The sequence below is a fragment of the Oncorhynchus mykiss genome, chromosome 1, assembly GCF_013265735.2.
Source record: "Oncorhynchus mykiss isolate Arlee chromosome 1, USDA_OmykA_1.1, whole genome shotgun sequence".
NCBI lineage: Eukaryota > Metazoa > Chordata > Actinopteri > Salmoniformes > Salmonidae > Oncorhynchus > Oncorhynchus mykiss.
In genome coordinates this window covers 19,308,963-19,336,386 of record NC_048565.1, presented here as the reverse complement: position 1 = coordinate 19,336,386, position 27,424 = coordinate 19,308,963, and the positions used below count along the sequence as shown (strand labels likewise).

The 27,424-nt window shown below is 41.7% G+C and overlaps 1 protein-coding gene across 3 annotated transcripts; it reads left to right on the top strand.

Annotated features, from left to right (window-relative positions):
• Positions 1–1,701: 1,701 nt before the first annotated feature.
• LOC110501398 (adaptor related protein complex 1 subunit mu 1) lies at positions 1,702–26,682 on the top strand. Of its 3 annotated transcripts, XM_021578979.2 has the most exons (12): positions 1,702–1,986; positions 7,390–7,546; positions 7,820–7,887; positions 8,074–8,204; positions 8,441–8,588; positions 8,782–8,908; positions 9,213–9,355; positions 12,241–12,312; positions 12,452–12,610; positions 12,793–12,918; positions 19,168–19,243; positions 25,573–26,682. In XM_021578979.2, the coding sequence occupies exons 1-12, from the start codon at positions 1,945–1,947 to the stop codon at positions 25,593–25,595; spliced, it is 1,272 nt and encodes a 423-aa protein (XP_021434654.1). In that variant the 5' UTR covers positions 1,702–1,944; the 3' UTR covers positions 25,596–26,682. The 3 variants fall into 3 exon arrangements, with proteins under 3 accessions (XP_021434654.1, XP_036818508.1, XP_036818582.1); XM_036962613.1 differs by lacking the exon at positions 19,168–19,243; XM_036962687.1 differs by lacking the exons at positions 1,702–1,986; positions 19,168–19,243 and having other exon boundaries at positions 7,820–7,889; positions 8,075–8,204.
• Positions 26,683–27,424: the final 742 nt, after the last annotated feature.

Below are 27,424 nucleotides of genomic sequence, written 5' to 3'. Positions count from 1 at the left end.
CAGACAGTGTTCTTTACCAGGAGGAAGATGTGGTATACTTGAGGTTATATGGAAGAAACTTTGAGAGGGTGGGGTAATTCAGGTTCCTTGGGGTATACTTTGACACTAGACCTGGGCAGAACACATTGAAAGAGTGGTGGGAAAGTGTAAAAGGTGCTAAACGTGATATGCTGTCTGATGGGGAAGGAGTGGGGGGCTGGGTGTTCCTCACTGAGGACCATGTATGTTGCATTGATTCGATCTGTAATAGACTATGGCAGTATAGCATATGGACCTCGTTTAAAGGCTAGATGTCATACAGGGGCAAGAACTCAGAATATGTAGTGGGGTGTTTTTGACCTCCCCAGTGGCTTCGCTACAGGTGGGATATGCCATTGCAGATTAGGAGACAGCATCTGGGAATTAATTATTGGGTCAACCTACAGGAACATCTCATCCTGCAAAAGGGATTTTACAGGCATGCTGGGAACATGAGTGAGGACAGAACACAAGCTTTGGGTCAGTGGGTAATACCAAGGTGAAGGAGATATATGGAAGGGAGTTCAGTCCAACGGTAGCTATTCCTATAAATCCACCATGGCTACTCCTGCCTCCAGTAGTTGATCTAGAAGTGTTGGAGAGACTACGGAAAGATAGGGATGGTGTTGATCCATCTGATTTGTTTAAGAGACAGCTGGATACTGTGTATTAGGATTTTGTGGCCATTTACACAGATAGTGCAGGAATGTGGGGTGGCACTCAGGAAACATTTACAGATAATCTTGCTGTATATACGGCGGAGCTGATGGCCTTTATTTAACTAGGCAAGTCAGTTAAGAACAAATTCTTATTTTCAATGATGGCCTAGGAACAGTGGCTTAACTGCCTGTTCAGGGACAGCTTGGGGATTTGAACTTGCAACCTTTCAGTTACTAGTCCAACAATCTAACCACTAGGCTACCCTGCCACCCCCAGCCTTGCAGTGGGTAGAGGAAGTCAAGCCAACCAGAGTAGTTATTTGCTCTGATTCATGTGCAGTGTTGATGAGTCTGCAGTCCTTTAGCTCAGGTAGCAAACAACGCCTACTTTATGAGGTACTACAAATCCATTGCAGGATTAGACAGATGGGTATACAGATAAGATTTACTTGGGTCCCAGACCATGTGGGGCTGGAGGGGAATGAGACAGTTGGATGTACTGGCTAAACAAGCACTTAGTAGTAGGGATGTTGTAGTTTCAGTAAGCAAAGCAGAGGCAAAAAGCCTGATATGGACAGTAATGGTGGCGAGATGGCAGGAGCAGTGGAATAGAGATACTAAGGGCAGGCATTTATTTCAAGTTCGGGGGAAAGTCGGGGATGGGAGGACGGCAGGAAGGGACAGAAGAGAGGAGGCTAGTTTTAAAAGATTACGGGTGGGACACAGCCAGTTGAATAAGACTTTAAATGTGATATGAAGGCATCCAACGGGAAAGTGTGATTATTGCCAGGAAACAGAGACCGTGGAGCATGTATTGCTACAGTGTGGTTAGGATCAGAGGGATAGAGAGAGGCTTAAGCTCTAGTATGAGGGAGAAAGGGATACAGGAAATTAGTTTAAAGAGTATATTGGGTGGAACTTCATTAGATATAGTCTCAAGTACTTTATATTTTTTGAGCAACGGCTCACACTCGAGTAGAGTAGGTGGCGGTAATGCACCATAACGTTGGATGCCAACCGCCGATAAACCCCACCAAAGAAGAAGAAGAAGGCGGTGACAGCTTCCCGGAAGTGGAGCATGTAACGTTTTGTGTCTTCTGGCTTGTGAAGTGACGTGTGCACAAAACCTGGTCAATGGTAGCGAAAAACACCTAGCACCCCTAGTTGGATGCTACCGTACCGCTACATATTTTTATATTGTACTGTTTACATATTATAAATATATTTATCACCAACTCGTAGTAAGTTACGGCGAACTAGAAGCAAAATGTCAGCAAGTGCGGTTTACGTGTTAGACCTCAAAGGCAAGGTAAGAGGACATGACAGATTTGGGTTAGCTAACGTTAGCCAACTAGCTAGCTAGCTAAATAACAAGTGTTTCACATTTAAAATGTTTAGCTAATAATGCATTGCACGATTTGATGAACAACTTACAATATAAAGCTAGCTAGTTTACGTTATAAGAAAAATATAGAGTATTGAATTTGAGAGCTTTATGTTGACATGGGGAAAGTAGTGATGGGAAACTGAGGCTTTCTGAAGCCTTTGGGGCTTTTACCAAATTGTGCCGAAAAACGGTTAAATACTCTGAGCTTTTAATAACAATGCACGTTAGCGATGATCGTCGGTGCCAGGCGCGCCGGTTCCAGTACACATTTTTGTTGTTGTTAAAATGTATGAACTCACAGCGTCTGCTAAATGACTCAAATGTAAATTACATCTGCTGGTCATCAATGAAAAGTACCGTTTTATGTTTTATACGTTTTTTTCCACACTATTCATCAAATTTCAATGGTGCAAAGGTTAGTCGCTAGTCTTCGTAGCCTACAATTAGTTACCATTACATTGCAGATTCGTAACTTACATTATGCTTCCCTTTTTTTTGCTGTGAATCCCTTTTTTTGCTATCAAAAAAAGGAATATATGGCATTATCTAAGATCCTTAAGACAAGTAATTGTTTAAAGCTGCAATATGTTGGTTTTTGGGCGACCCAACAAAATTCGCATAGAAAAGTAAGTTATAGACCAGTCATTCTCGGTGAAAGCAAGTAAGACTAGGTAGTAGATCTGTTCTATGTGTGCTATTTCTATGCTTCATGGTCTTAAGTTTTACTTTTCATTATTTTACTTTCGGTTTTGTACCTGAGCTTCAAACAGCTGAAAGTACAATATTTTTGGTTATGGAAAATATATTTCACAGCAGTTTAGATCGACCTGGCCAAGGCTTTCGACACTGTCAATCACCGTATTCTTATCGGCAGACTCAACAGCCTTTGTTTCTCAAATGACTGCCTCGCTTGGTTCACCAACTACTTCTCAGATAGAGTTCAGTGTGTCAAATTGGAGGGCTTGTTGTCTGGACCTCTGGCAGTCTCTATGGGGGTACCACAGGGTTCAATTTTCGGGGGGACTCTTTTCTCTGTATATATCAACGATGTCGCTCTTGCTGCGGGTGATTCCCTGATCCACCTCTACGCAGACGACACCATTTTGTATACATCTGGCCCTTCTTTGGACATTGTGTTAACTAACCTCCAAATGAGCTTCAATGCCATACAATACTCCTTCTGTGGCCTCCAACTGCTCTTAAACGCTAGTAAAACCAAATGCATGCTTTTCAACCGTTCGATGCCCGCACCCCCCCGCCCGACTAGCATCACTACTCTGGACGGTTCTGACTTAGAATATGTGGACAACTACAAATACCTAGGTGTCTGGCTAGACTATACACTCTCCTTCCAGACTCATATTAAACATCTCCAATCCAAAACATCTCAAATTCCTATTTTGCAACAAAGCCTTCTTCACACACGCCGCCAAACAAAACAATGGTCATTATGGCCAAAAAGTTATATTTTTGTTTCATCAGACCAGAGGACCTTTCTCCAAATAGTACGATCTTTGTCCCCATGTGTGGCTTTTTTATGGTGGTTTTGGAGCAGTGGCTTCTTCCTTGCTGAGCGGCCTTTCAGGTTATGTCGATATAGGACTCATTTTACTGTGGATATAGATACTTTTGTTTCCTCCAGCATCTTCACAAGGTCCTTTACTGTTGTTCTGGGATTGATTTGCACTTTTCGCACTAAAGTACGTTTATCTCTAGGAGACAGAACACAACTCCTTCCTGAGTGGTATGACGGCTGCATGGTCCCATGTTGTTTATACTTGCGTATTATTGTTTGTACAGATGAACATCGTACCTTGTTGTTTTGTTTGGAAAAAGGGGAAGGCTTTGCAAGCTGAAAAACACCATCCCAACCGTGAAGCAGAGAGGTGGCAGCATCATGTTGTAGGGGTGCTTTGCTGCAGGAGGGACTGATGCACTTCACAAAATAGATGGCATCATTAGGAGGAAAATTGTGGATAAATTGAAGCAACATCTAAAGACATCAGTCAGGAACTCAAAGCGTGGTCGCAAATGGGTCTTCCAAATGGACAATGACCCCAAGCATACTTCCAAAGTTGTGACAAAATGGCTTAAGGACAACAAAGTCCAGGTATTGGAGTGGCCATCACAAAGCCTTGACCTCAGTCCTATAGAACATTTGTGGGCAGAACTGAAAAAGAGTGTGCGAGCAAGGAGGCATACAAACCTGACTCAGTTACACCAGCTCTGTCAGGAGGAATGGGCCAAAATTCACCCAACTTATTGTAGGAAGCTTGTGGAAGCCTACCCGAAACGTTTGACCCAAGTTAAACCATTTAAAGGCAATGCTACCAAATACTAATTGAGTCTATGTAAACTTCTGACCCACTGAGAATGTGATAAAATAAAAAAAAGCTCTACTATTATTCTGACATTTCACATTCTTAAAATAAAGTGGTGATCCTAACTGGCCTAAAGACAGGGAATTTTTACTTGGATTAAATGTCAGGAATTGTGAAAAACTGAGTTTAAATGTATTTGGTGTGTGTAAACTTCCGACTTCAGCCGCAGCCATGTTATTTTTACTCCTTATTGTTATTCAATCTGCATTGTTGGAAAAGGACCCGTAAGTAAGCATTTCACTGTTTGTCTACACCTGTTGTTTACCAAGCATGTGACAAATACAATTTGATAGTACAGAATGTCACCTTTGTGGGTATTTTTTATACATATCTGTTTTACCTTTTAGAAATGAAAGCACTCCATGTATCTAGTCCCCCCCATTTGAAGAAGTCATAAATATTTTGACAAATTCACATATTTAGTTTATTTAGTTTCCTAGCACTCATTGACTACATCAAGCATATGACTACAAACTAAATAACAAATCCATCTCTGCCTCACCTCTATCATGTCTATGAGGTTGTAGAATTACTGGGTGTTGTCGATGGTCAGTTTGCTGTGCTGGTACATGACTCGGTAGTGGATGACTCGGTAGTGGATGACTCGGTAGTGGATGACCTGGCTGTAGTAGCCGACACAGAGCACATAATCACCAGGGTGGCGGATGGACTCCTGTACCAGGAACAGGCCATCCTCTACAGGCCGCAACTTGGACACCGCCTCGGGACCACATCTTTTCAGTTTGCTGCAGCTAGTGACTGGAACAACCTGCAACAAATACTCTATACCATTTGTATTTCATTAACCTTTGACTATTGGATGTTCTTATAGGCACTTTAGTATTGCCAGTGTAACAGTATAGCTTCCATCCCTCTCCTTGCTCCTCCCTGGGCTCGAACCAGCAACACAATGATAACAGCGCGCGCTAACTAGCCAGCCATTTCACTTCGGTTACACCAGCCTCATCTCGGGAGTTGATAGGCTTGAAGTCATAAACAGCGCAATGCTTGACGCACAACGAAGAGCTGCTGGCAAAATGCACGAAAGTGCTGTTTGAATGAATGTTTACGCGCCTGCTTCTGCCTACCGCCGCTCAGTCAGATACTTAGATACTTGTAAACTCAGTCAGATTATACGCAACGCAGGACACGCTAGATAATATCTAGTAATATCATAAACCATGTGTAGTTAACTAGTGATTATGATTGATTGTTTTTTATAAGATAAGTTTAATGCTAGCTAGCAACTTACCTCGGCTTACTGCATTCACGTAAAAGGCAGTCTCCTTGTGGAGTGCAACGAGAGAGAGGCAGGTCGTTATTGCGTTGGATGAGTTAACTGTAAGGTTGCAAGATTGGATCCCCCGAGCTGACATGCTGGAAAATCTGTCGTTCTGCCCCTGAACAAGGCAGTTAAAACTAGTTAGGGATAGGCGGGACGCAAATGTCTCAACTGGCCAATTGCCAGGGAAAATGCAGAGCGCCAGATTCAAATAAAATACTATAAAATTCAAACTTTCATTAAATCACACATATAGATACTCAATTAAAGCTACACTCGTTGTGAATCCAGCCAACATGTCAGAAAATGCTTTTCGGCGAAAGCATAAGAAGCTATTATCTGATGATAGCACCAGCAGTAAACAAAGGGGTTAGCATATTTCAACCCTGCAGGCGCTACACAAAACGCTGAAATAAAATATAAGACATGCATTACCTTTGACGAGCTTCTTTTGTTGACACTCCAATATGTCCCATAAACATCACAATTGGTCCTTTTGTTCGATTAATTCTGTCCATATATATCCAAAATGTCTATTTATAAAGTGCATTTGATCCAGAAAAAAACAGCTTACAAGAAACGTAATGTCACAACAAAATATTTCTAAAGTTGCTTATGAACTTTGCCAAAATATTTCAAACTACTTTTGTAATACAACTTTAGGTATTTTTAAACGTTAATAATCGATCAAATTGTGGACGGGGCAATCTGTGTTCAATACAGGAATGAAAACAAACCAGCGCCACTTTTCACGTCTTGCACAACTCTCAACTCTTAACCCTAACCCGAAAGAAATCCTGCTCCCACTAAGTGCGCAGTAACTAAGTGCTTTCCATTCCTTAAATTAAAACTAAATGCTTCACCTTTACAGGACAATTCACTTTGAAACTAGCTTGCTATAGAAGGAATAAAACCATAGATTATAATATAATTTAAAGGAAGTCACTTCTTGTTTTTTAAATGTAACCTTTTATTTAACGAGGCAAGTCGGTTAAGAACAAATTCTGTGTTTACGTGACTAATGCTACTACTTTTTGGAAAATGTGTTGTATAAGTTTTCAGAAATCTAGTGTGTGAGTTGTGCGTTACGAGATTCCATTCTGCACACCACTGTTGTACAGGCAAATAATGGCACAGTTTGTGGCCTGCCTGTTAGCTTGCAGGAGTCTTGCCATTCTCCTTCAACCTCTCATCAATGAGCTGTTTTCACCCACAGGACTGCTGATGACTGGAAGTGTTTTGTTTGTTGCACCATTTTAAGTAAATCCTAAACATTGTTGCGTGTAGAAAGTCCAACACGCCTGGCACCGACGATCATACCATGATCAGTCGCTTTGCCCATTCTAACATTAAATCGAACATTAACTGAATGCCTCTGTCTATCTGCTTTTTATAGCAAGCCACGTCCACGTCACTCAACGTACATGGGAGCAAACCATTTGAACGGGGTGGTGTGCCTAAAAAAACTGTCCGCTGTGTGTGACGGCTCAAATGCATAGTCCAATTATGATGACCCATGTAGATTTTTGTGTTCCATATCAAGGAGACTTGCCAGTGATTCCTGTTCAGGATGTCGTCAGGAGACGCATGCCATGTAATGTCCTAACATGATGGATAGAGAAAGTGAGAGTAACTTCCTGTTGATTTGTTTCACCTTTTCAGGTTCTGGTTTGCCGTAACTACAGAGGAGATGTGGACATGTCAGAGATTGAGCACTTTATGCCCATCCTCATGGACAGAGAGGAGGAGGGTAACTTATCCCCTATCCTGGCCCACGGAGGTGTCCGCTTCATGTGGATCAAACACAACAACCTGTACCGTATCCTTACTGCCACTCACTCATCCTTTCACAAAATGTGTTTACAACTACTGCCTCAATATTGCTTTGCCTTTCCAAAATTGGTAAAAGGGAGAGTGATGGTTGGTTTGAATGCTTAGGTCAAATATACTACTACTCCTTTAGAGCTCACAAAAGGATCACTTCCAGTAAATACCACTTTCAGTTATTTCTCAAACTGACCACCTTTTCCAGCTCATGTTTGTTTTACTTATCAGCCCCACATCAACTTCACCTTAACATATTTTCAATCAGTTGTAGCAACGTCTAAGAAAAATGCTTGTGTCTCATTGGTCTTCTCTTTCCTCTACAAAATTATTCAGGTGAGTTGCATATTTTGGGTGATAAATCGTAGTCTTATTTGACCAATTATTACTCATAGGTTATTACAGATGTTTAACTGGTTAGCTATAACACATTTCTTGTCTTTGAATTATTATATGAAGCACTGCTACCAACTTCATAAGAAGTGAGGTGGGTAACTTCATTCAAGTCCTTTGTCTCTTCAGGTTTTTTCAGAGTATTTTAAGGAGTTGGAAGAGGAGAGTATCAGAGATAACTTTGTCATCATCTATGAGTTGATGGATGAGTTGATGGACTTTGGCTACCCCCAGACCACTGACAGCAAGATCCTTCAAGAGTGAGTATCCTCTCCAGCCTTTAATCAGTCTCCTGAACTCTGTACCAACCCATGTTTTGCTTCCATTAAACATTTTCATATTCCTCCAAGTTAAACACATGATACGTAGTGATCTACAGTAGTGTATGTACCATATATCTAGAATTTCACCCAAACACCCAGTATGGCTGCAGACAGAGTGGTATCTGTCATTGTTGTCCTATCCTCTCACCCTGTTTGTCTCTGTTGGTTTTTAGGTACATCACCCAAGAGGGGCACAAGCTAGACACGGGGGGCCCGCGCCCCCCTGCTACTGTCACCAACGCAGTGTCCTGGAGGTCAGAAGGCATCAAGTACAGGAAGAACGAAGTCTTCCTGGACGTCATTGAGTCTGTTAATCTTCTGGTGAGGCGCCTTGTCATGTTGTGTTCTAACACTCCCTTCCCTCTAATACAGTCGTGCCTTGCAATGTTTATTTTTTGTCTATGACAAAATCATTCAGTGTTTTATTGAAATACTATCAACCGTTTGAACTTAGACACATTTGAGCAATTCTTGTAAAATGTCTGATACTTCTCCTTTTCTCATGTATGTGCAGGTCAGTGCGAATGGTAACGTGCTGCGCAGTGAGATCGTGGGCTCCATCAAGATGCGGGTGTTCCTGTCAGGGATGCCCGAGCTGCGTCTGGGGCTCAACGACAAAGTTCTCTTTGAGAACACTGGCCGTGAGTTCCTCTGCACTGTTTGCCACTGGATGGGTTACAGTTCAGTTAAAAGACAAATGCATGTAGATTTCAAAGCTGTTTCTGTGTGGATTCTCAGCCTTAACTTTAGACACTTAGCCATCAATGCATGATTTGCAAGACAGAGTTGTTGTGCACACATCTCAAGTTAGGATTCAGCTCTTACCTCTAATTTATTTCCATTAAACATAGCTTTCATTTTTCTCAGAACTGTACTTGTACCAAGTCCAATCCTCTAATGCCCTCTCCAACTCTCCATATTTTTCTATTGCTGTGCTGATCACAGGAGGGAAGAGTAAATCAGTGGAGCTGGAGGACACCAAATTCCACCAGTGTGTGCGTCTGTCCCGCTTTGAGAATGACCGCACCATTTCTTTCATTCCTCCCGATGGAGAGTTTGAGCTCATGTCCTACCGCCTCAACACACATGTATGTACTGTATCAGAGACGGGACAGTTTAATTGCATAAGATGGGCTTGTCATTATAGTTTGTTTTCTCAGACAAAGATTAAGTGTAGTCTTAGACTAATAATGGAGTTTCTCCATTGAAAGGGCATTAATAAATAAATATATTGGGTAAGTATTCAGAACCCTTGACTTTTTCCATGTCATGTTACAGCCTTATTATAAAATGTATTAAATTGTTTTTTTCCCTAATCAATCTACACACAATACCCCAAGATGACAAAGCAAAAACAAGTTAAGACATTTTTGCAAATTTATTACAAATAAAAACCAGAAATATCACATTTATTCAGACCCTTTACTCAGCAATTTGTTGAAGCACTGTTGGCAGGGATTACAGCTTTGTGTCTTCTTGGGTATGACACTACAGGCTTGGCACACCTGTATTTGGGGAGTTTCTTCTTTTCTGCAGATCCTATCTAGCTCGGTCAGGTTGGATGGGGAGTGTCGCTGCAAAGCTATTTTTAGGTCTCTCCAGAGATGTTTGATCGGGTTCAAGTCCCGGCTCTGGCTGGGCAACTCACGGACATTCAGAGACTTGTATTGTCTTGGCTGTGTGCTTAGGGTCATTGTCCTGTTGGAAGGTGAACCTTAGCCCCAGTCTGAGGTCTTGAGCGCAAGGATCTCTCTGTACTTTGCTCCGTTCATCATTCCCTCAATCCTGACTAGTCTCCCAGTCCCCACAGCATGATGCTGCCATGGTCATGTGGCGTTTGGCATTCAGGGCAAAGAGTTGAATCTTGGTTTCATCAGACCAGATAATCTTGTTTCTTACTTCCTTACTGATGTCTTGAGATGCTGCTTCAATATATCCACATAATTTTCCTGCCTCATGACGCCATCCATTTTGTGAAGTGCACCAGTACCTCCTGCAGCAAAGCACCCCCACAACATGATGCTGCCACCCCCGTGCTTCACGGTTGGGATGGTGTTCTTCGACTTACAAGCCTCCCCATTTTTCCTCCAAACATAACGATGGTCATTATGGCCAAACAGTTCTATTTTTGTTTCATCAGATCAGAGGACATTACTCCAAAAAGTACGATCTTTCTCCCCATGTGCATTTGCAAACCGTAGTCTGGCTTTTTTATGGCGGCTTTGGAACAGCGGCTTCTTCCTTGCTGAGCAGCCTTTCAGGTTATGTCGATATAGGACTCGTTTTACTGTTGATACAGATACTTTTGTACCTGTTTCCTCCAGCATCTTCACAATGTCCTTTGCTGCTGTTCTGGGATTGATTTGCACTTTTCGCACCAAAGTACGTTCATCCCTAGGAGACAGAAGGCGTCTCCTTCCTGAGCGGTATGACGGCTGTGTGGTCCCATAATGTTTATACTTGCGTACTATTGTTTGTACAGATGAACGTGGTACCTTCAGGTGTTTGGAAATTGCTCCCAAGGATGAACCAGACTTGTGGAGGTCAACAATTCTTTTTTCTGAGTTCTTGGCTGAACCCCTCATGATAGCTTTATTTGTATAGCGCTTTTCAATACAAGTGCTTCGCATCATAAAATAGAGTACTTACAAAGAAACAAAGATAGGAGGAAGGAGAATGAAAAAAGGTGGCCAAATAAAGTCATACATTGAAATCATACATTAAAAGCAGCTTTATAAAAATGCGTATTCAGCAGGGATTTAAAGCTACTTTGTTGGGGAACCGACCAAATTCAGAGATGTGAGTTAGACCTTTCATTCCCGTTGAAAGCAAGTGTACAAAGCGGTAGATCTTTTCTTTGTGCTATTTCTATGCTTCCTGTTCTGAAGTTTCGTTTTTGTGTCTTTTGGTTTTGTACACCAGCTTCAAACAGCTGAATATACCCTGAACAAAAATGTAAACGCAACATGTAAAGTGTTGGTTTCATGAGCTGAATAAAAGATCCTAGATATTTGACATGCATATAAAGCTTTTTTCTCCAATCTTGTGCACATTTGTTTATATCCCTGTTAGTGAGCATTTCTCCTTTGCCAAGATAATCAATCTACCCGACAGGTGTGGCATATCAACAATCTGGTTAAACAGCATTATCATTTCACAGGTGCACCTTGTGCTGGGGACAAAAGGCTAATCTAAAATGTGCAGTTTTGTCACACAGCACAATGCCAAGTTTTGAGGGAATATGCAATTGGCAAGCTGACTGCAGGAATGTCTACCAGAGCTGTTGCCAGATAATTGAATGTTAAATTCTGTACCATAAGCCAACTCCAATGTTGTTTTAGAGAATTTGGCAGTACGTTCCACCGACCTCACAACTGCATACCATGTGTATGGTGGTGTGTGGGCGAGCGGTTTGCCGAGTCAACGTTGTGAACAGAGTGCCCCATGGAATGGGCAAGCATAAGCTACGGACAACAAACACAATGAATGCACAAAAATACTGTGACGAATACCGTTTAAATGTTTTTTATTTTTTATCTGTGACCAACAGCTGCTTATCTGCTTATTCCCAGTCATGTAAAATCCATAGATTAGGGCCCAATGAATTTATTTCAATTGACTGATTTCCTCCTATGAACTTTAACTCAGTAAAATAAGTGACGTTGCATGTAGCGTTTTATTTTTTGTTGAGTATACAATATTTTTGGGTATAGAAAATGTATTTCGCAGCAGAGTGTACTTTTTGTTGTTGTTGCTACGATGCTGGATGCTCCTCATCTGGTGTCATCAACAAAAACAATAATACATGCGCTGGGGTGAACAGTGGCACTGTTCCGTCTTATGCAGATTTCAGCTTTAAGGTATTCATATTGTTTTATTCATATATGAGAAAGACGTGTCAAAGCAGAAATGACCCTTTTGTTGTATTGTTGAGAAGTTGTGTTTTTAAGCCTTAGAAATGTGTTGTCCCCAGGTGAAGCCCCTGATCTGGATAGAGTCGGTGATAGAGAAACACTCCCACAGCAGGATCGAGTACATGATCAAGGTAAACACCAGCACTGCTACGTTACCCAGCAGCTAAGATAACAGTGTGCTTAGGTATCAAATCAATAGTTAACCACGAAGCTATCGTAAACACAATGAGCATGATCTTCTGAAATACAATATATATCTCACTCACTCAGGCTAAGAGTCAGTTCAAGAGGCGGTCCACAGCCAACAATGTGGAGATTCACATTCCAGTTCCCACAGACGCCGACTCGCCCAAGTTCAAGACCACGGTGGGCAGTGTCAAGTGGATCCCAGAGAACAGCGAGGTCGTCTGGTCCATTAAGTCATTCCCGGTTAGTACAACAACACACTGGCCTGCATGCTAAAGTAGGCCATAGTTTCAAAGTGGGGTTCTTTGAGTGACTGAACATCATAACCACAAATACAGATCTCAAGTGTCACAACTAACCTGGATAAATGTATGTAAAAAAAACAACACCATGATCCTAACTGTTGCTCTTTCATCTTGTCCCAGGGGGGTAAGGAGTATCTGATGAGGGCCCACTTCGGTCTGCCTAGTGTGGAAGCAGAGGACAAGGAGGGGAAGCCCCCCATCAGTGTCAAGTTTGAGATTCCCTACTTCACTACTTCTGGCATCCAGGTAAGATGCCTTCCTCGCTGAAGTACCTATTTTATCCACCAGGGGTGTCTTGTTGCTTTTAGTAGTGGGAAACGGGTAATCATTCTAACACATGATGGAGCTATTGTAACACATATGAGGTCTGGCTGTTCAAGCTGAGACCTGAGGTGTGTCTGGTTTGGTGTGCTTGGTTCGCTGCTTCGGCGACTGGTGCTGTTTATGTAGTATTTTGACTACATACTGTATGACACTGTCAGTTAACACAGGGAGAACAACATCCTTTCATCACCATAGTTTGCCTGGTGGGTCTCTATCAGAGATGTTGGTCTCTCTGTCACAAAGCTACACTGGAGAGCTTAGGAGTTGACAAGTTGCTCTCTTTCTGGGAAACAGCAGAATGTGTGCACTGTATCCAGAAAGATCTGCACAGGTGCTGTGTAGCCAGCATTAGGCAATTGCCCCCAAAAGTAAAAAAAAAAAAAAAAAAAAACGATCCACACACTGCTTTTAGCACTCAAAATTGCATTGTTGCATTGAGACATTGTTTTGACAAATACTGTGACATAATGGTCAAAGCTTGTTGATGGGATGGTTAAGAGAAGAGCAATTAGGAGCACAGTACAGTGTGCAGGTCTGTATTGTTGTGGGTCAATGTCATTCTCTCCCTGACAGCCCTCTGGGAGCTGTGGGTCCCCTGATAGATCCAATCAACCTCCAGATCTGCCACCAGGGAAATGACTTTGTAGCCCAGAGAATCAAAGGAAAGCCTTTTCATTGGCTCAGAGGGGGTTCTCTCGCCTCGTGTCTTTGTATGTTCTCAGGACAGCCTAAATTTGTCGGGGACTGGGCAAGGTGTCGCAAGCATTTCACAGGGATATTGGCCCATGTTGACTCCAATGCTTCTCACAGTTGTGACTCATTTCTCTGAACAGGTGAAGAAAAACATCACCAAATCCACTGGGAAAACTTTACATAGGATGAAGATGCAGTACTCTGGCACCTCCGTACTACCTGTTGTTGGTGTGGGGAGGATTGGTGTGGTGGGTCCATGGGGGGCTTCTGATAATTTCATATCAAACTAATTTCATATCGTCCAAATCAGATGTTAGTTTCTATATTTATTGAATATGATATGAATCCTATAAATTAAAAGGGTCAATTTGCGTGCAACCAATTAGTTTAATTTCTCAAATCAAATTATATTTCAACAGAATGTTGCAATTATGGTAATTGTATCTGTTTCTAACAACAAACAAATTCAGACCAATCTGAGATGGTGGGTGTCAATCCCTCTAGTGCTTTCTGAGGTGAAACGACCCGTATCATGTTTTGCACTGGACGCAGCACATTCAATAACATCCCACACATAATTCAGAGGCAGGGGATTAAATTACACTTTGCTTGAATTTCTCTGGAAATCAGGAAGTTTTGGCACTAATGGAAAATGAGGGACTTTGTAATGAGATCAAGCGACGGAGATATTGATAGTGTCTTCCTGTTATGTTCTACCAGAGAACGGTCACTGAAAGGTTTCATCATCACTCCAAGATGCTCTCGTTAACGTAGCAACACATTGGCCTACTTAACCCCAGTAATGGAACCTTGAGGAAAGAGTTGCTTGTAAACCACAGCTCCTCAAAATAACTCACTCAACAAGAGATCAATGGAGACATCAGAGATGCCGCTGGAAGCTGCTATTTAGGGAGTTTGATTGAGCTACTGTGTTTTTTGGCTCTGGCTGACCCCAAGGCCGCTTCGCTGGTGTTCCAGGTCCTCTTGAATTGTGCAGAACCCCTGAGCCCACCGCACGCCACCAAGGATCTCTTCTAGCATGGAGGGAACGTTTAGGCAGCTTGGACTTATCACGGGAAATCCATAGATTAAGGCTAAATGTAATTAATTTCAATTGACTGATTCCCTTAAATTAACTCTAACGCCAGTAAAATTGTTAATTGTTTCATGTTGCGTTTATTTTAGTTTATCAACATTTTAAGCTAAAATCTCTGATCTGTATGAGCCTCATTTGCTTTTTAAATGATTTTGGGTGTAGCTTAGGCCTGCCTACTGGTTGTTTGGGATCAATCATCTGACAACTCCCAGTCTGTTTGGCATAAGTTATTTCTTTCTTGCACAGAACGACAAGCTGACCAATAGAATAGGTATACTTTTCTACTATGGAGGATAGTAGATTGACATAGGTTTGATTTTGCTGTTCGTTTCTCGTCTTGTTGGCTGAGGAAAAGTAAATTGGGATCGGAATTCGTTAAGGACGCACACTTGCATCCTGTTCTGCTAAAATGAATTAGGCCTACTGTAGTCTGCATGTGATTTCAGTCATTCTGAGCTTTGTGGGTGTACGCCCTAATCAGGTCATTCATCCAATGCATATTGGCCCGGTACATTTCTTAAATGTCCTGTAAATTAAAATGCTGCCAGTCAAGTGTCCGGCGTCACATTTTCCTAACGGAATCCCTGGTGTGTGGGCATATGTGTGCGTGCCTCTGCGTATGCCTGGCTACATGTGTGAGCGTGTGTGTGACTGTGCGTGCTCACTCTCTCCACGCTCCCATGTCTCTCGCACACGACACGCGGCACCAGCAAAAAAAATAAAAGAAAGAGGAACCACATCAGCTCCTTAATTAGACAGTGTGGTATATCAGAGCGTATCAAAGTGGTGTTTAACCCCACTGCCAGCCTTGCCAGGCATACAGACAGATGTGCATCAAGCTCAGCCATACCCCATCTGAGGTAGAAAAGGGAAGTTTAACACCAGAGAGGTTGGACTGCTGTAGAGGCAGGGGCTGCATTCTTTCTTTATAACCTGCTGATGGTAGGGGAGCCACATCAGGGCTCATCTTCCCCCTCAAGGGGATAATTAGAGATAGGTTCCCCCTCCCTTCAGACACAGTGGCGTGACCAACCAGCCCCTCAGATATACTCCATATAGACCCAGTCAACCATCAGAACAGAACACATGACCAACTGCAAGTTCTCATGTACTATAAATTGTACAATAAATACATCATAGTCCATATCATGTTTGTACTGTGTATGAAAATAAGAATTGTGTTTGGCACAGACATCATGACAGATATCCTGAAAAATAGATATTATATTCAGGTGCCCAAGAAAGTGATTGATGGATGTGCCTTTGCTGTAAGTTTTGTAAGCACATGATCATTTGATCTTAATTTGATGTAAATAAACAGTCGTTCCTGTTTTGAGGTGGCACAGGTAGCCTAGTGGTTAGATCGTTGGGCCAGTAACCGAAAGGAAGCTGGAATGAATCCCCGAGCTGACAAGGTAAAAATCTGTCATTCTGGCCCTGGTTGACAGATTCGGTGCCTATTTTAGCTTCAGCATTAATTTAAGCTATTGATTTGATCAGCATGAGGCAAAGAGCTATTGAAATGGTGAATGATCTACCAGAGCCTGGAGAAAGCACTTATTAACATATACATATACATCACATTCTGTACCATCAGAGACATCCTTGAAGACTGAGGACACATTCATCCCCAAGCTAAATATGCTGTATTTCAAGAGGGTGTCCTTGAAATAAGGCATATTTAGCTTGCTCCAAATCTGTCTGAAACTTTTTTTTACCAACTGTGTGAAAAATGTTGCCAAATCGTGTCTGCTTTGGTCTTACAGTAGTTTATAACAACAAACATCTAAATTTGTAAGGCTCCAGACAACTTAGACATAGAGTATAGTAGGCTACACCTCGATTTAGCTGTGTTTTTATTACAGAATCACATCAGCCAACCTTCTTACTGTCTGTGACTAACTGGTAGTGTAGGAATATGGAGCTACCAATTTCACCACAGGCCATGTAGAGTTGTAGACAGGTCAACTAATGTTGGAGATGTCAGAAGTAGAATAATGCTTTGTCCTTGTTTCACCCTGTGGGTACTATTTCTGTATCTCTGGCGGTTTCTCACTATGACTCTTGATGACTAAAACTTTAGAAACTATGAAATATTAGGGAACTTTGAATAGGCTCAGTTATGGTACCACGTTTAGGCAAGATGAGACTAAAGGTTAGGGTGATTCTTGCTGATTTAAAGTATGAATGTATCGATAAGGCTAAGAGTGTGCAAAGCTGTCATCAAGGCGAAGGGTGGCTACTTTGAATAATCTCATATAGAATATATTTTGATTGGTTTAACACTTATTTGCTTACTACATGATTCCATATGTTTTTTTTCATAGTGTTGATGTCTTCACTATTTTTCTCCAATGTAGAAAATAGTCCAAATAAAGACAAACCCTTGAATGAGTAAGTGTCCAAACTTTTGACCGGTACTGTACGTCATTCATAATCTTTATTGTTATGTAGGTCTATGTATGAGCTGGTAGCACAATTGAGGTTAGCTAGGGCCACTGTCAGTGATAACCACCAGGCCTTTCTGAATCGGCCTTGTAGGCTTGCTTTAACTGCTAGCACTCCTGTTCTGCCAATGACAACCACTGGACCTGACTGATGTTAGCTTTGACATGCCAGCACTGAGATCCTCATGTTCTCACAATGAGAAGAGCCTCTACTGTCTAGACTGCAGACACACACACACACACACACACACACTCACACAGCTCTGAGACAGTTCAGAAACTCCTCCCATATGCATATAGACCTATTCATTTTGCATTGTGGATCGGTCGTGTGATCTGCCTCAAACACCCTTTAGATCTTAAATAACACTTGGAATTGGCATTGTGCGCAAATGGGAGGAGATTTACAGTCCAAATACAGCGCTAGTCTGACATGAATAATGTCAAGTCAGCAGACAGATTTACTTCGGTGGAGTAAATTGTGTTTGTATCCTACTAGGTTGCCTTTGCACCAGTTTATGGGAAATAGCCTTTTCATAGGGGAATGCAGCAGCCCCCTCTGTAGCCGTTTTGGTATTTTATTAGGATCCCCATTTAGCTGTTGCGAAAGCAGCAGCTACTCGTCCTGGGGTCAACACAAAACTTGACATAATACCGAACATTAATAGACAAGAACAGCTCAAGGACAGAACTACATCAATTGTTTCTTTGTTGCCTGTTATGAGACAAAGCAATATTGTGTGTCTTGGAGGTAGGTTGTGCCCTAGTACTAGCAGTGTTCACACCTTTCTGAGAGGAAGAGCAAATATTTAGTTTGGGTGGCTGACTGCTTGCCTGTTGCATCTTCATCGGGACCACCAGACAGATCAGACCTAGAGGTGCTCATTGAGGAGGCTTTAAGGGCCTGTTATGTCCTGGCTTTCTTCATTATGGCCCAGTTATGATTGATGGTACCCTTGGTGTAAAGTGTTTCACTCCCAAATGCAAAAACTATCATCTTCCCCATATGGTGTTGATAAAAATCTCAGTTTTTATGTGAAGAGAGCTGGGCTGTGTGGTGTGCTGAGTCCATTTACACATTGTCAAATCTGCCTGTCAGTGTATTTCTCTGGGCTGTTATTGCAAGTGTTTTATCTTGGGGAAGATTTAAGACTTAATCCCCCCCACTCTGTTAGAATCTCTGAATGCCTGAAGGTGGTCCTCGTTTCAATGAGAGCCCGGCCATGTAACAATGGGGGAATATGAAGCTCAATTAATTATGAGCACCACGAAGATAAGCATATTAAAGGGATACTTCTGGATTTTGACATGCTAGCAGTTACCATAGACTTCTAGCCATTGTGCCAACGCTAGTTGGCAATTGCGCTAACGCAAGTTAGCAACTTCCTTCAAACTACACGCAGACATAAAAATGGTATCCACAAGTTCATCTGACTCTAGGGAAGTGGATAAAAGGCTTTATTGAACAGTTAGCCCCCTTGTGGTATGGCTCAATTTGGATTTGGTAAATTCTTGCAATATGTGTTCCCTTGGTGGATCTTATTCAATAGGTTGTAGTTTGAAGAATTTATGAAATTTCACATAGGACCGGGAAGTGCTAGTTCCCCACTTTTTGTTTTAATATCGAAAATGTTCTTAACCACTTCTTCATACCAGCTTGTTTCTGGAATGTGAGAAGTTCTCATCTGCAGACATTGACTTGTGTTTCAGCCAGGGCATATTTGACCTTTGTGGTTGTTGCCTGAAACGTGGCATTGTTAAAGTTAGTATTTGAGAGAATATAAACAATAAAATCATCCTGGTAAAAACAATGCAGTGTCATATACAGTAAACCTGATTTTGTTCTATTCATTATAGTGTACTTTACAACCCCCTCCCCCCACCTTCCTCACTTGAAACACGATTTGCTCTGTGTGATGAAAGTCTTGTTTTTAGGTGCGCTACCTGAAGATCATTGAGAAGAGTGGCTACCAGGCTCTGCCATGGGTTCGATACATCACACAGAACGGGGGTAAGGTTGAACATTCTCCACACCATGTAGTAATAATAATAAGCATTCACACTCTTCTCTCAAAGAAGACTTCATCTCAGCCCATTATACTGAAATAATGATCTCTCATTATCATACCACCCACTAAACATCTGCATGTAAAACACCCTGTCAACTACCATCAAACCTATCTGTTGAATTGTGCATGTATCTGAACAGCCATGTGGCTCTGCTCCGGTCCTCCGTGGTTCCATTGGCTCTCCTGCTCTGTTGCCCCTCACATTAAATGTCTTGGCCTTTTTATTGGTTTCAATAGTTTTAGTAATTGCAGCACTGAATGTTGCTTCTGATACCTTTTTTTCTCCCTGCCATGGACTACATCTAGGAGACTCACTGCTAGCAAGGGGTCTGTAACGCCAGTAGATTTTTTTTTTTTTTCTCCCCTCTTCTACTGTACAGTACATTATGTTGTGAGGTTCTACAGTACAGTCTGCAGTCCGTCTCTCCAGGCCTCTCTTCCTGATAAGGTTATCTGTGCAGATGGTCTGAGACAGGGCCCCTCCCACCTCTGATTGGCAGGAAGGAAGTAGCCAGGCAATAGCATTGTTCTTGGCGGCCGCTGGCCAGCTGTCATGCTGTACTACACCCCATCGAATGGCTGTCTGAATTATAAAGCAGAGCAAACCCAGCCAATCTTAATTATCTCCGATATCAACCAGAGGAAGGCATTCATCTCCACTTGACTGGGCGCTTGTTTTGATACTTTGTCAATCAGGGGGGTTGAGTCTTTTGGTCCGCGCAGTCATTTGTCTGCTCTGTGCAAGGTCAGACTACAGGTCCTGTGTCTGTTTTTGTCTGCGCGTGTGACTTGAAGATACAGTTGAAGACTAGCCTATTTGGAATCACTGACTCGCTGATGGAATTCATGTCAATCTTTTTACTACAATAAAAGTAGATTAAACTGACAAACTATCTCCAGTAGAGTTGGGCAGTATCCAGGGTATGACATTCAGGTAAATTTGTCAGTGGCAGGCCGGGCCAGTACCAAGTGGCATGCAGAATTCCAATAGTGGGTGATTTCATGTTTCATTTGCAGTCTGGGCAAGTACCCTTTAAAAAAGATATATTATAGCTAACCATAAAATCTGCTATTTATACTATTTACCCCCCCCCCCCCCTCAAGGATGACAATAGCCTTAACACACGAAACTGTTTAAAATGTAATATTCTCCTCTTGAAATGAGCCCAATAATATATTGCAATATCTTTAGGGCGTGTACATTATCCATATTATCAGGCAGGTGTGCTACTATAGCAATAAGCATTATCACCTGAAGTCAGATGGATGTAGCATGGTGACTACATGGCTGAAGAATGGGGTTGCTCTTCTGCATTGTTAACCACAATACGCTATTCATTAGCTAGGCCACACTAGAAATATCACCTTGTTGCTTGCTAAATGTTCTAAAAAAAACTCCCTATGTCACTAATAAATCATGTGATTTTGAGTGTTTTATAAATACTGTGTAATTGTTTGCATTTTCCAGTGAATATAGGCCTACCGTTTATGCATTCAATTGGCCGACACGCTTCCCGCTGGTACTTTTTTTTTGTCATGCCAGACCTCGTTTGTAAAACACTGCCAATTGTGGTAAAGATGGAGTTGAAAAATGAATCCTACAGCGCTGAAAAGCCGTGGTCAGGCTCTTTTCAATAATTGCAATCAAAACTGTTGTCTTTCTGAGATTGCAGTTATAAATGTTGTGCAGTGACTGGGCTTATTAGAACATATTATTTTCCACTCAGCGATCAGCTGTGTGAGGAGTTGTGTGCTTTTGCCACCCAACAATGGATATTCAGCTGATAAACGACATAGCTACTTAACAGCTTCAGAAATTAATCTGTTATTAAACAATTATATAAACTTGACAATCAAGCAGTTCAATAGTGTAGGCCTACATAAACCTTTCTTTGCTAATGACATCGCTGTGTACGATGTTGTCTAATATGAAAATAGACTGAAAAGCAGGTGGAGAACTTTTTATTCTGTGATTGTGTGGATTCCAAGTGCCGATGTTCTGAATTGGGCTTCCCGCCTCCGCTGAGATGTGTCCGCACGTGTATCCAGGACGTAGCCTACTGGGGCGGGGCTCACTCGAGAAGGACAGGGAAGGCTTCCTCCGCTTGGAAACCGAATGCTGATTTAATAAATAACGTGAAGCGTCAATGTCTTGAAGATTAAGGAATAAATACAAATATTCATTATTATTTTCTGTTTTGGAGTTTGAAAATGTACTGGCTCAAGCGACCATATGAAAGCTTCATTAACTTGCCCAGGTGAGCTCGGCAGAGGTTGCTGGGCCAGCGGGCAGCCCTGAATGTTGAGCTCTGCCTTCATACCATTCCTGTACCATAACAGGGTATATAGAATTCCCAGCAGTGCACACAAGGGCCGCTATTTATCCCCCCCCCCCCCCCCCAAAAAAAAATGTTGTGGTACAAAACAAAATTATGAGGCAGAGATCTTTATCCGGGAGGGGATTTATTGTCTCTGCTGTAAACAACAAGCTTGATCTGGCAAGTTAGCGAACCAAATGCATCGCTGGAGCCCTGAGATGGAGATACTTTATCTGGCACATCTTACATAGTTAAGTTATAAGCAGTGGCGTAGCATGCCCCCCTGAGCTTTAGGGCACCTCAAACCCCCGCAAAAATAAAGCATTGACAGCAGTTCAAAATAGCCAGGTGTATATGGTATACCGCCCAAGCCTAATCTCCAGTGATCCATATTCACCAGGAAGTATAATGAGGCCTGGCAATAAGACGGCTCCCGTTTTGTTTCAATCCCTCTGAATAGATGAGTTCCACCGCCATTGTCTGCGAGAAGGGATAGAACCAAGATATGCTGAAGCAGTTAAGTGTCAATGCCAGAGGTGCAGAATCATTCTTTTTTAAGAGTGGAAAAAAAGGGAAGAAAAACACAGGGGGAAAAGCTTTGAAGTTCCAGAGGACTGTGAGAACCTGCTAGCGTAGCGAGAGGGGAGGGCCGGCCGGAGAGGTCTTTGCCAAACGTGGGTGACTCCTCCGGTTTAGGGTTGGCGCATTAAGAATGTAGGCAGCCCACAGGGACTACACATGCATGCCCTTGCTCTTAAAAGTTTACCTTTCGTCACTGGGTTATTGACAGTGCATTTAGCCAAGGAATGATTTAGGCATGCATATGTGAGTAGGGGAATTCAGCAGTGCTGAAACTGAAAGTGTAATTTTCTCTAAATGCTTCTGATAAGATTTAATAAAACAAGTAATTCTGTTGAATTACTCAAGTCAAATCAAATTTTAGTAGTCACATGCGCCGAATACAACAGGTGTAGTAGACCTTACAGTGAAATGCTTACTTACGAGCCCTTAACCGGCAGTGCAGTTGAAAAAAAATATGGATAAACGGGGTGCCGGTACAGAGTCAATGTGCGGGGGCACCGGTTAGTTGAGGTAGTATGTACATGTAGGTAGAGTTAATTTAAAGTGACTATGCATAGATGACAACAGAGATTGGCAGTTGTGGAGAGGGGGCAATGCAAATAGTCCGTGTTGCCATTTGATTGGCTGTTCAGGAGTCTTATGGCTTGGGGTTAGAAGCTGTTTTAGAAGCCTCTTGGAGCTGGACTTGGAGCTCCGGTACCGCTTGCTGTGCAGTAGCAGAGAGAACAGTCTATGACTCGGGTGGCTGGAGTCTGAAGTCTTTTAAGTATGGGTGATAGATTTCAATCAAGCAACACAGGAGATCACTGATGTGTAATTATAAACAATGTGTGAAGGTGTTTGTAATTACAAGACAAGACATCTCTGGGCAGTGCCAAGTTTTAAGTCCACATTCACCCCCAACGGCCCAACTGAATACAAGCCAACGCCACCTGATCTGAGTACTTGCATCATCTTGATGAGCTCTGGATTTTTGTTGCCACACTGGGCACCCGTTTCCAGACGGTTTCCTTGCCAGCGTCCACCGCAGACTGCTACCACACAACCATTTTATTTTATTTTGTTCAAGAAAGGGATGCAGCCTTAACTGACATGATTCAGTCTGAGATGTATTCATTTGAAAGAGCAAATGTAGTTAGACATCCTTAATATTAAGCGTGGCACCCTGTGGTTTTATTCATCTCATTCATTAACATTTACAACTTCAAAGGGAAAGAAGTGAATCATTATTGACCTATGCCCAGCCTATATGACATATCACTCTGTTATCAAACAATGAAAGACGAAGTACTTCAAATCCACCTTTCATATCACTTTTAAAAAGGAGCAGTGTTATTTTATGGGGAAGTGATACACTTCACTGTACAGCAGTGGCCCTAAGTCAACTAGAGGCCTTGATCTCTTTGGCAGCCTAGTGTTTTCTTCAGGCTGATTGAAAATCCTTGTCAAATTTGCAGTGGCCTGGGGGCCTTGATGTGGCCTTAGGTTCTGATTGGCATGCTGATGGCGGTTGCTGTGGTGTCACAGGTCTGTGGTTTAGCTTCACCCCTGCACCAACAAGCACTCTGCTGTGGACGACAGCGTGCGAATGGCACATCATCTGCGTGTCCCTGTGTGAGTGTCGAATGGCCAGGAGCCTGAGTCAGCAAAGCCACGCACTGTCTCCATCTCCGCAAGAAAAACTGTGTGCGTACGTTTTTGGGGAGAGGGGCTCATAGGACAAAATTAGAGATCTCCCATGAGCGGGCAGTAAAGGCCTGTAAACACAGCCTATCAATTACCACAGCCAAAGTAGTCCTAGACTTAAGCTGTCTTATTCTACCCCTTTTCATGTTCTCTCTCAAACGCCATATAGGGAATCAGCATGTGTTTGATGGTTAAGAAGGGGGGAAACCAGTAGAACCATTGTCTAGCCCGTGGCTTGTGCTTGCTACAATTTAAAAATAGTTTATCCATCTGTGTTTGTTATTTAGACTGATGTGAAGACTGGATAAGAGTTCTGTTAAAAGAATCATATTTTTTAAGAAATGTCATATTACAGAGTAGTAGTATTTTGAAGTTTATTAGTTGTTAAATGTTTAAAAAACGGTCAAAAAGTCTTCTGTTTTATGCACATGAAAAAAGTATTTCAAACTAACAATATGAATCCCAACATTTAGAAAGCGAACCGTTGAGTTTCACTAGAAGTAAACATGTTGTGAAATTTAAAGCGTGTGTGGCAGGGACTTGTGGGCGTCTGTGTTAGACTCTTCATAACTACTGAATTTGGCACAGAATTTCTCCAACCACCGTCACAAATAAATTACAAATATGTCAGTAGTGTGTTTCAAAGTCAACTCACGTCACGTAACAATACTATTGGGCTCCATGCACTATTGTTCCAAGTGCCCTTGGTTCCCCTAGCAACCACATAAACACTGTTCCACCTTAACCTTTGCACTTAATTGCTCTTAAAGCAGATACGGTTCAAGGCAAATGAAAACCAGATACGCTGGGCTTGGGGGGCAAACCATTTCATCACTCCACGTCTAACGTTCCACACATCACACTGTTTCCATAACTGTTTTAAAAAAATTGTTATTACATACATTGATGCTGTTTCTTAGGCTAAAGAGTGATTTTGGAGAGGTTTCTACTAACAGACTGTACTGATCTCGTTAAATCCGGCCCATGCTGCTTGCTTTCCCACGTTGTGACGTCTAAGAGGACACACAAAGTCCACAAACATAAAGAAGTACACAAGCCAGTGCGTGGGTGGATGGGGGGGGGGGTGTGTGTGTGGGGGAGTGTGGATGTCATGCTCACCTCTACTCAAAACTCTGAGATTCCTGAACAGATAAGCAGTCAGAACTTGGCCTGAGCAGAGAAACCAAACTCGACACAGCTGTGTGCTTCCCATTGTAAATCTGTGTATTTAAGATGTTTGTTTACAACTCATACTGCCAAGCAAAGCACCAGGGAAACTTAACTCAACATCTCCTTACTTACACACAATCTTTGGTCTTAGGGAACCAAAATAAGGAAACTTATCCTTGAGCTGGTTCTGCTGGTTGAATCAGTTATCTCATACATACTTGTCCTCTGTTAGTTTTACAGTGGGTGGAGCCAGCTCCCAAGAGACACATCCAGTTTTCTTTTGTTTGGCTCTAGGAATAATATTGAAACACTAATTCATTTTGATGAATTATTTTCCATTGTGAGTGTTTGAGGTTAAGGTGGAAGGGTAGGGTAGGAAAACGGCTTCTCTAAGCATTAGCTTTTATGGCCAAACGGATTTATTATATATCCATCAATATCCATGTATGACTGTGTGCTAAATTGATGTTACTGATTAGATCACTAATGATATTGGTTTCCATTTTCTTTTCCAGATTACCAGCTCCGAACCCAATAGAAACTACAGCAGGAAAGGGAAAGGCCCATATTTCAATGGATGGAACATTGTTGGTCACGGATGTGTAATTACTTTTAGTCCTTTGTCATGGACATTTGTTGTCAATTGACTTCATTTGTTTTCTTTTCAAGTTTGAAGTTTGTTTCATGTTTAGTGCCATAATACAGAAATTATATTCCTCAAAATAAATATACGTTTTTATTTGGTTACAGTTGTGCTCTAAAAGTAGTGAGATGTATGATATTTCTATAGTAGGTCAGTTGCAAATAATGAATACAATTGTTGATACTCTACTTACCTCTTTTCCATCTAAATCACCTGCTTGCAATGTGGTCATATATTTTAAAGGTCAATTTCAGGTGTTACAAGTTGAGTGTGACCAACAAACCAGTGAAGTGTTATAAGAAGTTTAATGTGAATTTACACACAGCGTTCTTCATTTGTCTGTTTTCCTGATTACTTAGTGATAGCCTGATGCAAGGCTGAAAAAGCTCTTCAATATATTGCCTGGTCCGGAATCATCGGACATCAGTCTGTATGGCTGTTATGATGAGAATAAGGTGCATTGGTACATTTGTGCAGATCGAAGTGAGCACTTAAAATGGTCAAACTATAATAAAATATTTGCCACAAGTTTTTATTGCAGTTCCTTTAGGCCACCATTACCTCTGAATAATCAAATCCTAAATGTTTATTGGGATGTATTAAGTTGCTGATTAGCTGTTGATACATTTTTATATTTGTGTAATTTTCATCTCTTGATTTATCCTCACATTATTCAGTGGAATACAACATGCTCAATGGAAGGCAACATTTTTATAAACCGTTCTGAACGAAGCTAGCTATTAAATGGTATTGTACATTCCTGGCAGATCTTTTAGGTGACTTGTGTTAACAATTGACTGCCGTGGTTGCTTCAATAAGTTCTCAAAAACTAGGCCAAAAGCTTTAAACCTCAAATTTGCAAAAACATCCCTATAGTGATACCACCATCAGATATTTTCTCCCTCATAAAATAAAAATGTTATGGTCTTGTTTGCTGTAAACTGATGTTTATGTCCAAATCAAAGAGACAACAGTCCGAGTGGTTGTGTGTTTGAGGTTTCTCTCTTTCTTGTCCATTCATTTTGATCACAACATCGTTGTGGCCAGAGCTTTTGCATATGCAGAAAATGTCAGCGATTTTGACACTTTTTTTTACACCTTTAGGTCACATCCAATTGATCTTTTAAAATGAAGGTTTTGTTGTACTTCATCATCCAACCAAACTTTTGCTTACGTTATACTTATGACACAAGGAACCCTTCAATCAGTTAAAATTAGGAAACCTCTTTTAGCAGTGGTATTGACTTGCCTATATTATCCATATCTTTAAAATCAAACGTCTATAAAAGTTATCAAAAAGAGCTTGACTGTTTCCTTTTGTAATAAACTATGTTCAACTTAATTGCAGGCTTTCTACTGCATTGTTGTCTGCAGCATGTTTAGGCAACATTTGAATACTTAAAAAATGCATCCATCCTTTGAAGTAATCACTTATCTGACTTGACTGCATCTGTGAATGCGAAATAGTGACACCCCTGCTTTCACCTAGCCAAACGTGTTCGATCAATGATTAATTTCAAGAAAGTATGGGAGGAAGGATGCATTTTCATAGTATTCCAAAATTGAATAGTTTTATGCTAACAGGTATTTGATATCTATCAATACAGCCCATGTGTGTTACATCACAACTCTGAGGAGAGTAGAAAGTGAATTGTCAGTGAGTCTAGATGCTGTGTTGCGTGCATTCCTCATGCTCCGGCTCCAGATCAGAATGGTGTATCTCC

Coding starts and splice junctions, on each gene's coding strand:
- LOC110501398 (XM_036962613.1), top strand. CDS start 1,945: ATGTCAGCAAGTGCGGTTTACGTGTTAGACCTCAAAGGCAAG. Junction 7,888..8,073: donor TCCTCTACAAAATTATTCAG/GTGAGTTGCATA, acceptor TTGTCTCTTCAG/GTTTTTTCAGAGTATTTTAA. Junction 9,356..12,240: donor CCTACCGCCTCAACACACAT/GTATGTACTGTA, acceptor TGTTGTCCCCAG/GTGAAGCCCCTGATCTGGAT.